This window comes from Dipteris shenzhenensis, chromosome 23, assembly GCF_047967505.1.
Source record: "Dipteris shenzhenensis isolate YYH24624 ecotype China chromosome 23, Dip_SZ_1.0, whole genome shotgun sequence".
NCBI classification, from domain to species: Eukaryota; Viridiplantae; Streptophyta; class Polypodiopsida; order Gleicheniales; family Dipteridaceae; genus Dipteris; species Dipteris shenzhenensis.
This window is the reverse complement of record NC_141618.1, coordinates 9417195-9431787: the sequence shown is the minus strand read 5'-3', so window position 1 is coordinate 9431787 and position 14593 is coordinate 9417195. Positions and strand designations below refer to the sequence as shown.

At 44.8% G+C, this 14593-nt stretch overlaps 1 protein-coding gene across 3 annotated transcripts in view; it reads left to right on the top strand.

The window, feature by feature from the left end:
* Positions 1-14593, top strand: part of LOC147886958 (histone deacetylase 5-like) — a 287587-nt gene that overhangs the window by 144625 nt on the left and 128369 nt on the right. Inside the window, exons 8-9 of one of the 3 annotated variants that reach the window (XM_087394575.1) lie at positions 7328-7420; positions 7527-8021. In XM_087394575.1, the coding sequence (XP_087250701.1) occupies positions 7328-7420; positions 7527-8021 (588 nt within the window). Of the gene's footprint in view, positions 1-7321; positions 7421-7526; positions 8022-14593 lie in introns of all 3 variants that reach the window. The other 2 variants (XM_087394574.1, XM_087394576.1) reach the window with 2 other exon arrangements.

Genomic DNA, 14593 nt, shown 5'->3' with positions numbered 1-14593 from the left:
ATGGCACTTTCAGCCTCAGCCTTGGCTTCTTTCCACCTCACTCTGAGGGGTTTTTTATTATCCTCATGATTTCATGATGTATTCCGCTTTGAGCTTGCTCTCGCGGGTTTTTGTTCTTACTTAATAGAAGTCTTTTTCATGAAAAAAAAAATGCAGCCAGATATTGTTTGTTTGCAAGAGCATAATCAACACTCTAAGGCTGGTCATCATGATCACTTTGGCGGCTATGATATTTATTATGCTGGTACCACTACCTACTCAGGTGTATGCATAATGGTCAGACATGAGCTGGACCCTCAGTTAGCATTCAATGACAGCAGTGGCCGATGGATAGTCATACAATGTAATGTCAATGGTGACATTCTTGAGCTTGCATCAGTATATGCCTCCCGGACCTCTGCCATGAGGGCTTCTCTATGGGAATCTTTAAGCAAATATCCATGGAGGTCTAATGCATTTATCTGTGGGGATTTTAACAATTCTCCTCTGCTGAGAGATAACACCACTTCACGATCTCATATGCTTTCATCGGAAAGACAGAAATGGGATAGCATGCTTCTCTCTGTGCAGGCTGAAGATTTATGGCTGCTTCTACAAGGCTCAGTGCCCGGATATACTTTCCATCATAATGCATTTACCACATAATACTAGGCAAGGCTTGACAGATGGTATCTGTTCTATCCACAACAATATGCAGATTTCAGCCTTCATCTCCTCATAGATTTCTCATTGGGATTGTCAGATCATGCCCCATTATGGTTAAATCTGCAATTTGGTATGCCACTGGATGATTTGCCGACTCTCTCCAGCAGATTACTGCATGTTAATCAGGCTTATCTTCAACATTAATATTTCCAGCAAATGATCAGATTTGCAATTCATCCCTTGCTTTTGCATGCTCAGGAGGACATGAATTATGCTTGGGACAGCTTTGTCTCTCGTATACAGAATGTCATTAGGGACTATGGAGAATGGCACATGGCTACATGGAGAAATGAGGTCAAATGGGCAAAAAGGACAGCACAACAGTTGACTGAATTTTCACATTTAAGGCCTCTTTCTGAATCAGAAAATGATTCCCTCTCACAAGCCCGGATCAAACTGACTGATAATGATCAGTGGAAATTGCACAAATGGCAGATTAGAGCAAGAATGAAGCCCCTCATGGATAAGGGCTGCTCATCAAAAGCCTTCTTCTAGGGCCTGCATGCCACTCGAAAGAAAAACTCATGTCTAAGGGTCAGGAAACTAGATGGATCTTGGACGCACTCTTTCTCTGATCTCCAAGATCAATGCCAAAATTACTTCCAGTCTCTCTCACACACACACACACTCTCTCTCTCTCACCTTTCTCAACACACACATACTCTCTCTCTCTCTCTCTCTCACACACACCCTCTCATCTCAACACTTCACTAACTTTTTTTTGTAAAACCAAGATACTTATATTATAAAACATTCATTTACATCCAGGCCGTGCTCAAAAATAGAGCTACAGCCCTATCCATCAGAAACAGTAAAAGAAAAGTTGAATACAAGAAACATCCAAATCTTCCTCATGTAAGGCATCATATAAAGATTGCCTTAATGAGGCTCTGAAAAACTCATAAGGATGCTGAAGAGGAGAATTCAGATATGCTTGGATGCGCTGCAGCCAGAGGGTCCATAAGGCCCAGTATCTGATCCAGTGGAAGAAGAGAGAATACTGTGACAAAGAAGCTGATAGTGTGCCATACATCCAGAAAAACGTGTAGAACCTGTGTGCTGGAAATCTGAGAGATAAAAAATAGGAGATTCTATCTAGAAGGTCTCTGGCATATGAACAAAACCACAATAAATGCGGAATACTCTCCGATGCAAGGTGACATCTTGGACAGAGAGGTGAAGCTATTCGTCGTTTAGCCAATTTCACTCCCACTGGGAGAATACCAACAATACATCTCCATAGGAATAGTCTTTGCTTCAATGGCATTTTCAACTTCCATATCATTTGCAATCTTCCTTTCCACCAGGCTAATGATTTGTTCAGATGCCATAAAGAATTAGCATGATGGGCAATCCAAGGAGGAGGTAATATTAATCTATAAGCCTGTATAGATGTCAATGACTGCAAAGGCTTAGAAGAAATGCTTGAACTTGAAGACTGAAGGTGCCAATCTTGAAGCCTGTCACTGCCATTCAATGTCGGAATGGGAACCAGAGGAAGTAGGAGATCAGCAATAGCTTTCCAAATAGGTCTATGATGCATTGCCAGGTTGTATTGTCTACATGCTGCTGGAAAAAGGAGAATATTTCCTTGCATATCTACAATGTCATCAATGAACCGGATACCCATTTTCATAAGATTGTAAGCTCTGATGGGTTGTTGAACAGCAAGGGGAGAGGAAAACACAGCACTCCAATGAATACTCTCCAATCTGAGTGATGATGCTAGAGAAGCAGGATGAGGAGACCATTTGATGTGAGAGAGTACTTGCTTCCAATCCTGAATCAAGGAATTAGAAAATGGACAACCAGGGATTTTACCTTGAAATTTTCCAAGTACTACTTCCGATGGATCTACTATCCAATGTCCATAAGCATGTGTGCGCATCTGACCACACAAAATTGCTAGCATAATAGACCAAGGCTGCTCTTGTTGAAAGAATGTTTTGAGCATAGTGGTCTTTCTTGCCAACACATGATATTTGATGTTTATTATATTCAAACCACCATGCATTCTGGGTGAGCAAAGCAAGTCCATTTTGAGCAACCGTAAAGCTTTTTTATGAAGCTTGGTTTTCCAAAAACTCTCCATGGCTTGAGACATAAAAGATGAGAGATCTCGAGATGACCAATGTAATAGAGGAAGGTAGAAACGGACATAAGCTAGAACAATAGACTGGACAATTCGAAGCCGTACATGCAGAGGCCATGTGGAAATCTTCCAATATTGTAATTTGTCCTGAATTTTGTTGAACACCCACAACATTTGTTGCTTATTACTGATTTTCCAGCCAATAGGATAACCCAAATGTCTTACTATAGTTTCCGGTTGAATAATCTGGCCTGGCCACAGAATAGCATGCCAATCACAAAGCTTGAGAGGCAAGAGTTTTGATTTCTGAAAATTAATTTTAAGACCAGCTGCCAACCCAAAATCTGAAAGGGTATCCATCAAGAGGCGAATCTCCAATGGACTGTTCTTTAGCATGAAGAATGAATCATCTGCATAGGCCTGCGCTATGAAGGGTCGTGAACCAGAAATCTGAAGCCCCTCTAGCTGTCCAGTATCAACCATGTGATCCATATAAAGAAGCAAAGGATGTGAAGCGATGGCATAAAGCAAGGCACTGAGAGGACATCCTTGTCGAACCGAACGTTCGAGAGTCCAAGACTCAGACAAATGTTTCCCTATAAAGCATTGTGCAGTAGAATTTGAATAAAGCCAATATATGACATTAGATAGCTTTGGCCCAAAACCAAGTTTTTGCATGATTTGAGAGACATAATCCCACTGTACTGTATCAAACGCCTTCGCCACATCCACCTGCATGACCAACACATCTTGATCTGAATATTTAGCATATTCCATTGCGATAAGAGTGTTAGTGATATTGTCATGTATGTGCCGTCTTGGAACAAAACCATATTTCCTGGGATGAAGTCCATCATGAAGGATATCCTTTATCCGATGTACCAACATTTTGGCAATCAGTTTGTATATCACCGGCATCAAAGTAATTGGTCTCCAGTCATCCATAGTCTCACAAAGAATCTTTTTGGGCACAAGCCTAACCAAACCATGCTTCCAAGCTGAGGGAAGATGTTGGTGCTGCCATGCTGCATTAATAAACTGCAGAATTGGACCCTTTATTTCTGGCCAAAAGGCTTCGAAAAATTCAACCGTCAGACCATCCCAGCCAGGGGATTTATGTTTACCCAAATGCTTAAGGGCTTCATCCAATTCATCATCTGAAAAAGACATTTCCAGCATTGAGGCTTTTTGCGGGGAGACAATGGGAGAAACAAGCTCAGTAAATCTGTTACGAGCCAATGCAACCTGAGGTGCAGAAGAAGATGGCTGAGAATAAAGGAGCTGAAACTGATCCAGACATTGTTTTTCAAGCTGAGAGAGAGATTGGGTCCAAAGACCATCTGATTTCCTTACCCTCATGATAGATTGGCTTTGTCTGTGTGCATGTAAGTTCCGGAAAAAAGATTTAGAGGAACAGCCCTTATCTAGCATAGGTTTAACTCTGGCCCTAATCTGCCATTTAGACAGCTTGCGTTTGTCATTGGCATCAATTATAGAGGAAGCACAAGACAATAAATGCTGCTCAGAATCAGATAGAGATCTTTGATGACTAATCTGTACAAGATACTGCTTGTATGATTTTGCCCACTGGATATGCTGTCTGGTTTCTGCCAAGTACCATCTTCCATATTCCTTGATGACATTTTGAATACGATGTATGAAAGAGATCCAAGCAAATTCCAGATCCTCCTGAGCATGGGATAGCAATGGCCTGCAAGCCAGTCTGATCATATGCTGAAATTTTTCATGAGAAAGATAGAATTGATTAACCTGTAAATTTCTGACTGAAGAGAGCTGCAAGTCATCTAGAGGCATACCAAAAGAAAGGGTGAGCCAAAGTGGAGTGTGATCAGATAATTGTTGTGAATAATCAGTCCACATCTGACATGTATATTCATCATATTGCTGAGCATGAATGAGATAAAATCTATCAAGCCTGGCCCAATAATCTATGAAAGCATTATGGTGATATGTAAATCCCATCACTGAAGGATGAGTTGCTGTCCATAAATCTGCAAATCGAAGTGATGATGTCATGTGTTCCCATTGCTGGATTTCAGAGGGCAGCATGTGTGATTTATGCATGGTATTGTCCTTCCAGTGAGGAGAATTGTTGAAATCGCCACAAAGTAGAGCATTAGAGGACCAAGGATATTGCTTTATGGAGTTCCACATTTGAGCTCTGGAAGCTGAATTTTGAGAGGCATACAAAGATCCTATTTCAAAAATCTCTCCATTGATCATGCATTGGATAATCATCCATCGTCCACCTAGGTCATTATATGCTATCAAGTGTTGCAGATCATGTCTGGCTAAAATGCACAGCCCAGAGAATTGTTCCGATCCTGAATAGAATATATCATATCCTGAAAAAAACCCATGCTGTCCAGCAAAAAAATGCTGATTATGCTCTTGGAGACATACAACATCCGGATGAGTTGTATTTTAATGCCAGAGAAGCCTCCATTTATTCTGGTTGCAGAGGCCCTGTATATTATAGGAAAAACATTTAAGAGAAGCACGCATGAAAATATATACAAGAGAATGATCGGTCCTCCAAAAGAGCGGGAGGCCTCAAGCCTCTGCCATTGCCACAGGGTCTTGCTGACCCTCAGCTTCCAATTCCCTGATAATATCATCTTCTTCACAAAGGGGAAGACCCTTCTTGACTGCATTGACCCAAGCCTTTGAGATGGGGCTGCTTGAAGAGGTAGAAGATTGTCCTGGAGAAGGAGCAGAGGCATCCCAATTACGAGAGTGGAGAGGTCTTTGTTTGAGAGGGACCGTCTTCTTTGCAGTCTGCCATCCCTCATGAGAAGATGAAATATTTTCTCCTAACTTGTTTTTGCCTTTATCCTTATTTTGAGCTGAATTGGCCTGGCTCCCTGTATGAACTGAAGGCTTTGCTCCTTTAGCTTCAATCTTTTCCACATATGTCTTCTGACCTCCTTTATTAGATGGCAGAGGAATAGCAGCTGGAGGAGGTGGATGAAGGATAGAAGGACACTCCCAAGCAAGATGCCCAAATTTGTGACAAGAAAAACAAGCTCCAGCAAAAATGCCCCATTTTAAGGTGAAATATTTCTTGCCCAAATTAACACCCTCAATCTCAACTGCAATAGAAGAAGGGGTCGGTCTATCAGTATCCCATAATATGCAAAAACGATTTTTATTACCTGTTGGACGAGGGGGACAGATCACTTGTCCCAATGTCATAGCTAAACCTGGAAGCTCTGTTCTCATATAATCTGGAAAATCAACCACTTCAACCCATACAGGGCAATGATGCTTGATGAGGTTCTGATAGTCCTTATTGGGGGACCAGGGCATGATATGCACCATCTGGCGACCAAAAAATAAAGGGGACATTTCCAGCATTTTTTGTTTTGTCAAAGCATCCAAAAGATGAACTTCATAAAATCCTCGGGAGGCAAAATAGACTCCTTCTACAAAGCATCCACCTAGGAGAGAATTCACCCATTGTCCCACATCATTAGCAGAGGGAATTTTGCCTGGGAAAAAGATGATAACTGCAGTTTGAGAGAGCTTCTTCAAAGGTTGCACAAGAGATGGCAGCTTCATTTTGTAAGTGAGTTCCGGAGCAGGTTGAATCCATTCCCTTCTACTTTGTTGAAAATCATCATTTAGCATATCAAACACATAGGAAGCATCTTCAGAAGAAGGGGCTATGGGGGAAGAGGCTTCCCTTAATTGTCTTTTGGGTTCAGGAGAGAGGGCTCTCTTGACATAGTACTTGTTTGCTTCTGCCATGGAGGCTAAGGGATTGAACAGATATCAAACAGGGAGAATCGGACAGGGCACAAAGAAAGGCTGGCAGGCTGTACAGATGCTGGGATGAAGCACTGTACGGACACAACGAAGAAACTGACAGAAACTGTACGGACAGATTGAGAGATTGCAAGAAAGGACCGACAAGCTGTACGGGATCACTGACAGGCTGTACGGGACAACAGACAGTCTGTACGGAAGAGTTAACGACTGTACGGAATGATTAAACGGGAAAAGTACGGACGGACTGTAAGGGCTTTAGGAAGGAAAACTGCAGGTAAGAACTGACGTGCAGGGTTGAATGGATCGGCGATGGTACGGTAATCTGACGCAAAAGCCGTACGGGAACCGTACGACGGCCGTACGATGGTACGGACAAAAAGACGGGCGCCAAACAACGACGGACGACGTTGATCAGCAAGCACGATCGACGCTCACCGTCACACACCGGCAGCCAACTCTCACCGTCGTCACACACACACACACACACACACTGACACACCTCTCTCTCTCTCACTCTCACTCTCACTCTCACTCTCACTCACACACACTCCTCCCCCCCAACACTTCACTAACACTAGCATCACCTAGTCATGACATGAATAAGGGGCAACGTGACTTTTTACAGCATCAATGCATACGTCATTTGAAATAAGCTCTATGAAATTTACTAGGTTGCTCATTAGTTTTTCAAATACCTACAGGTGTCTGACCTATTATTGTTCCAAATTGAAGGTTCAGGAAGCACTCCACAAATTTTGGCCTTCGTTGCTTGAATTACCGGATTCTTTCCAAAGCAAAATGTTTGAGGCCAATCCCATCTCACTTGAAGAGGTAAGTACTTAAAGATGATGTACTCTCCTTCTATAGATCATCTGGGATTCTCCAGTAGATTGTAAACAAGAAAGTAGGATAAAGTGTGTTGTGTGATATCCTGCAGAGACTTTCTCTCATTAATATGGATGAACGAGGTTCAGTTGAAGAATTTGTGGACGAGGACAATGCTTTTAATGAAGAGAGGTATCAAGAAATCCCTACAGAAGGCATTACTGTGGGTGATAGAGACAGCCATTCAAAACATGATGAGAATGAGCTACTTGGACCTTTGATTTTACAAATGAGTGAGCTGATAACTAGCGTGCAGAGTGAATCTGACACTGGGACACAGAAACAGGGTGAATCCACGATTGATGCAGTCCCCAATGATATTTTGAAGGATGACCATGAAAGCTTGGCATACGTGGATGATCAGGTTTCTGATAATGGGCAGAAAACTTCAGGAAAGACCCTTGAAAGGCCAGATTCTATTTCAACAGATGAGGATCCAACTATTGAGCTCAGAGGCGTCAAGAAAGAGAATATGTACATTTGGTATGCAAGTTATGGAACAAACATGTGGAGGCCTCGGTTTTTGTGCTATCTGCAAGGAGGTCAGGTAGAACAGTCAAACTATAGTGTATATATTTCAGTAGACACGTATGTGTCAATCTAAGGGTGAGCATGATTCTCATTTAAGAACTTTAAATTTATAGTTTGTACTTCTGTTCATGTTAATGGGAGGGCTAGAAAGGAAGAGAGAGGGCCTCAATTATACCCGGGGGAGGGGATGTTGAGGGCTAAAATATTTAGATGGAGAGGGGTGGCAAGGAGGGGAAGAGGGGGTACATTAATGAATAGGAATACCACATGTGAGGACAAAGGTTACATGGATTCCTTTTTATAAAAGAAATATAATTCAAGTAGATTCGCATCAAAAGAAAACATTTTGGTGTTACAAAATTGATGGAAGAATTTAAACATATTTAATAACGTTTGGATCTCTGCTTGACATCAAGTTCAAATTTAGTCCTATGGGGTGGCAACAAGGCAAAACATTGGTCATCATCATCCATAGTTACAAAATTGATGGCGGAACTTAAACCTCTTTAATAACCTGTTGGATTTTCCTCTTGACATCAACTTCAATTTTAAGGCAATGCGGTAGCAACAAGGCTAGACATTGGTCATCGTCATCCATTACGTCGGGATGTGGCAGAAGTTTTGGGGATATGGACCATCGTGCAAATCGTCCTCCCAAAGTTGCGGCCCCTCTTATGTCTTCTTGTTCATAGATCCATTTTGGCACCATCTCATCACTTTACTTACCCATGAGCTTGTTCAGAAACTTGTTAACAGCTTGTGCACAAGCACAATGTCTCTATCGTGCCTATCAAAATCCAACAGAGAAAAGAACTTTCTATTAATGCTTGAGAAATCAACTCTACAAATCAGCAGTCTGAAAGTCTCTGATATGGGAAAAAGGAGAAAAAACCGGGTTGGGAAAACCAGCTTGTTTCCAGAGAACCGAGCTTAATGCCTATGGAATCTCTGGAATAGGGGTTAACAACCAGGGTGGATGTGTATACATCAGTGAATACCTCGTTTAAAAGATACCTGCAGACCAAGCCTTGCAGAAACACTCCTTGCGGTCTCCCTAGAGCCAACCTGATATCTAAAAGAACTAATTGCTTTTTCCTGCTGGTAGTTGAAACTCAAGACAGCCCGTCTCTCCACAGAAGTCTTTGATTAAATTAGCGCCAGTTGATTATGCCTTCTTGCTGAGAAGATCAAGGCAACTACCCCTTATCCAGTCCTCTTATTGGAAACGGGCAGGCGGCCAATTGAATTCCATGCACTGATTAGAGTGATGCAGTACCTAGTGGAAGTACAACAAATGCCAAAAGAAAGATTGCCACATAGAGCATGGACTGCTAGTATGAAACTTTAGAAGACTCATAAAAGCAAGATCATTTGCATAGGATGGGGGACAGATATAAGGAAATGGTTCAGCAGATGGAAAGTGGAATCATACCTGACTATGCGCCCTGGAAAGGTCAAGATGCAAGAATTCCAGTTGCCCCTACTATGCACTCTACAAACCCAATGGTTGACAACTGAAAAGAGGACCAAGCTACAATACTATCAAGATCAAATAAATCCTTTATGCTGGTCATCTTTCATGACACCAGATGCCCCTGCTCAGCCATACATCAGTACTCCCATACCTCTTCTCTATCGCAGGAATATTACCAGATTCCGCACACGGTCACCTTGGCAATAGAGACAAGAGCTTGGCTAAATCTGCCGCTACATGTCAGAGTTTGCAGATTCTGTGATTCGCAGACAGTAGAGACAAAGGCACATATAGCCCTACACTACCCCCGATATGCACACATCAGAGACGACTATCAATAGATACTGGCAGACACCACTCAGATCTCGTCACTTCTCTCCACTACCTCTCCGGCAGCGTTGGGATCTTTTGTCACTCGTCTTTTTTTGTACCGTCAAGAACTTGAAAATTCTTGACTCCTTCACAGCGGAGGACATTTTTGTACTGAGGATTAGGTCCCATGGGTCATTTTTGGCCCCCCGAGGACGATAATAAACTTCTACTTCTACTTCTCTCTCTCTCCCCCCTCCACCGCTCTCTCCCGCCGCCCTACAGCTCTGCCCTCCGCCCTGCAGCCCTGCCTACGCTGCCCCGCTCTGCTCCACTGCTGCTCCCGCAGCTCCTCCCGCAGCTCTCTCCTGCTGCCCTGTAGCTCTGCCCTCCGCCTTGCAGCTCCGCCTTCGGCTGCCCCTCCGCCTGCAGCCCCGCAGCTCCGTCTGCAGCCCCGTGCCCCCCTTTCCCCGCCCGTCCCTTCCCCGACTTTCGCCTTGCCACTCCCCGACCGGCGGCCCCCCTCCCACTGCCACTCCTCCTCAGCTGCCCCTCCGCCTTGCATCTATGCCCCTACAACTCCCCTCTCCACCTCTTTGACCTGCAGCTCCCCACCCTGCAGCCCCGCTCCTGTACCTCCTGCCCGTCAGTCTCTACACCTCCTCCTCTACACCTCTACACCTCCTCCTGCAGCGCCTCCGCTGTTCCCCACCCTGACTTGCTCGCTCCGCCCCCATCCGACTCCCCTCCTCGCCCTGGGTGTGCCTCCCACCATGGGGGGGGAGCCTGTGCTCCCGCTGCCGATCGTGCACTAAGACCTGCACCACGGGGACACAAATCAGTCCAAAGAAATGGGAAAAGGTGAAAAAGGGATGGACAAAGCCAAGAAAGATGATGACAACAACAAAAAAAAGCAACCGACACAACTGAAACTTGAGGATGTAAACATGCGCTACAACCGAAGTGGACTCGGGGTTGACAGCAAAGCAAAGGTGGGGCCCACCTCATCCTCAGCTTCAGCCTCTATCTCTACTTTGACCTCAGCCCCCGCTTTAGTCTCAGCTCCCTTTATCTCTACTTTGACCTCAGCCCCCACTTTAGTCTCAGTTCCAATCTCACTCCCTCTACATCCTCACTTTCGGCTTCAACTTCCACTTCAGCACTAGTTTCAGCTACAACCTCTACATCCCTAGCTACAGGCTACAGCTACAGCCACTATCAGTGACATACTCATGTCCATGACATTGGTTGCTTCCTTCCCTTCCTCTCCTGTTACAACTCTCTCACCGCTTATGACACCTACTTTAGAGATGTCATACACTGCCCCGCATTATTCCTCGACCTTTCTCTCCCCTCTCCCTCTCAGTCAGCCCAGGCTCCCACATTTCATTGGGACTACCTCATCCATTCCACTGTCATCTCCGTACCTCACCCAGCTCACCCAGTCACCGCCCAGCTTCCGGACTCATCCCCATACTTTCATGTCACAACCATTCCAGTTTCAGCTACGACACGGGTGGGCTAACACACTGGAGGCCTGGGAGACCTTGCTTATGGAGGTACACAGTATCCGTGAGCGTGAGATGGAGCTGACACGCTTCGCACAGGAGCAGGTCCGCTTCAACCAGGAGCAGAGCTGCATCATACAGGAACAGGCTCGCGCTATTTAGGAGCAGGTTGGTCTCATTCAGGCACTCAGACAGGATATCTCGCAGCTTTGGCAAGAGGTCACAGCCATACACACAGTCCCAAGGAGTACCCCGATTGTCGAGTCACAGATTGCGAGCATGCAATCTGTTATTGAGGAGACATCCAGATTGGTTGACGTGGCCAAACGGGAACCCGCAAGGGTAATCGTTTTGGCTAACCTCATGGAGTAGCAGTAGCAGAGAGCTACCAAGGCTCTCAACATCTTGGTCACGATATGTCCTTTACAGATCCACACTTTTGGGGACCATTTCAGTCGAGCTGAGAGATACACATTCCAGGTTTCTTTGGATCCGGATCCGTCGACACCTGGACAGTCGGGATCTGTTTGTTGCAGTTTGCTACTTTCCCCCTGAAACCTCCCACTTTGTTAGAGATACTCGAGGTGAGGATGAGACATCTCCATTTGCTGCTCTTTATCAGTCCATTGTTGACTTTTCTAGCCGTGGAGAAGTCCTCCCAGCTGGGGACTTCAACGCGAGGACAGGCGCCTGTCAGGTACCACTCCTCGACTTCAGGGATGATTCCACTCTACTGCCAAACATTGACCTTGAGGATGCATGCGCCTGTCAGGTACCACTCTTTGACTTCAGGGATGATTCCACTCTACTACCAGACATTGACCTTGAGGATGCAGGTATGGTACGGGGTTCAGTTGACAGACGAGGTCCGATCACATCTTATGGGCAGGCCCTATCAGACCTCAGCAGGATGCATGATCTCATTGTTAATAATGGTCTTGACAGATGGTCCACCTCATGTGGTTTCACGTGCTTTCCACATGGGGGAGGCTCCAGCGTTGTCGCTTTCTCCAGGGGCCGATCATTCCTATCTTTTCTTTAGCATTTCCACTCCTCGTGGCACAATACCCTCCACACCACTGAGTTTCTACTCCACTTATGATGATATATGCTTTGACCGCGATCACTCACCTACTTACTCTGACCATGTGTACATACTTCTCGCCTATATTGACTTCATACCCCTATTAGAGGATCGTGCTGCTCTGGTCACCTGCTCACTACACGAGGCTGCCCTTCACGCTTTCCCTCACACCACTCGCTCCACCCGCCCACCACCCCCTGGGACTGTACCCTGTAATAGCTGGTACAATGATGAGTGTAAGACTTTACACCGTTAGCTTAGATTTGAAACCATAAACAGTCTTCCGAGCAAGAAACTAGACTTCGTTCGTCGGAACGAGGAGGAGCTCCTGAACTTTTTTTTACTAACAACTCTAAGGACTTTTGGTGGAGATTTAATACTATCTCACCCATCCACAAGTCAGGGGTTTTTACTTTTGCGAACCGGAATGACATGAGCTTGTTTGCTGAATCTATCAATGATAGTCCAAATCCCATCATTCCCTGACTTTGATCTTGGCAAATAAAAAATGAAGTCTATTGCGATACTTTTCCATGGTGCTTGAGGCATGAGAAGAGGCATAAGTAGGCCAGGTGTCTTCCGTTTGTCATATTTGACCTTCTGACAGGTTAGGCATTCTGTAACAAAGTGATGTATATCTTTCCGCACCGAAAGAAATACTTCTCTAGTGCTTGAGTTGTTGCTGTAATTCCTCTATCTCGAGCATAGGGAGGTGCATGGCATTCCTTCAAAATCTTTTTTCCCAACTCTTAGGTGATGCATAGGCAGTCATCTTTCATTAGATGCCCATCTTTCAGGGAATAGGGACTGACCGACTGCCCCTCTTGCACTTGCTGTAAAATGTCACCAAAATCTGCATCATTAGCATATTGCTCCCTCATGTCTTCCAAATCACAATGATAAGCAATAGTTACATTGTTCACCTGGGGTCTTCGAGACAAAGCATTTGCCACTCTGTTGTGAGCTCTTGGACAATCTGAAAATAATATATTGACAGCATGTTTGCCCATTTCATGTGCGTCTCGGAGAGCTTAGTCTTAGTCAAGAAATATTTCAGACTTTGGTGATAATGCTTCCATGTATGGATGGCATGAATTACAAACAACAACTCCCAGATATCTTTCCGCATCCCGGAGTCTCCTACTCTCGTAGGCCACTACATGACCATTCTGATGCAATGCAGCCCCAACACACTCCCCACAGGCATCAAAATCCACATCAAATGGCTGATACAAATCAGGAACTATCAAAATTGGCTCTGTGGTCAGCTTCTGTTTGAGGTGAATGCTTTTTGTTGTGGAATACCCCATCTCTTGGTAAGGTTGTCACCACAATGTAAATATCCTAAGTCAAAGTACAATTGACCATTTATTTGATCATAATTAAAGAGTTTTATATGTGTTAATTATGGTCAAAGAGTTCTTTTAATGGTCAAAGATGCCACGTGTACTGCCACGTCAGCACATGAACTGTACACTACCACATCAGCTCGCACGTGTCAGCACCACGTCATCATGCCTGCTTGCATGTGTGCTACGTGTACACAAGCATGCACTGCCACGTCATCTGCTGAGCTGGTTGTGCCACGTCACCTGAGCGGGGCACCTCCCCTTGAACCTTCACGAAAATTCCCACGTTACTTCATGGTTTTCGTGTGCGCCATGCCTTCCCCGTCTAGTGCCTTCGTGACGGTATTCGTTTCACGGAAAGGAGTCGCTTGTCTTCCGTCAACTGTTCATACTCTAACGGACCTTCATGGAGACTCCTCAAAACAGAGTGCGCACACAGTGCGTTGCGGGGGTGCACGAGACCTGGCAAGGAATTTGCGTGGAAGTTACTCTATCAATTTGCTGGAGAGGTTTTACCATTCATGGTCACAGAATCTCGTTCCATCACCGTTCACCAACCGACACCCCGCACTTGCCAACCATCAGTGCCCGCATGGGAATGTCTCTTTGGGGTCATCAGCGCAGAATTTCCTTCACAAAACCTCCACGCTTCTGGACACTCAGTACAACGTTGGCGCAAAATGTGAGCCCAACGCTGGCAAACCACGAGAGCAGCGTGAATTCTCCATCAGACGCTTATTCGTCATTGCACAAATGTATGAAGGGACCACCCACGCAATCCAAAAAAAAAAAAACAGTATCTTGTTTGATCTCCGTCTGAAACGTCAAACAATCGTTGCTCAGGACATTAGCTCGCAGTCATGC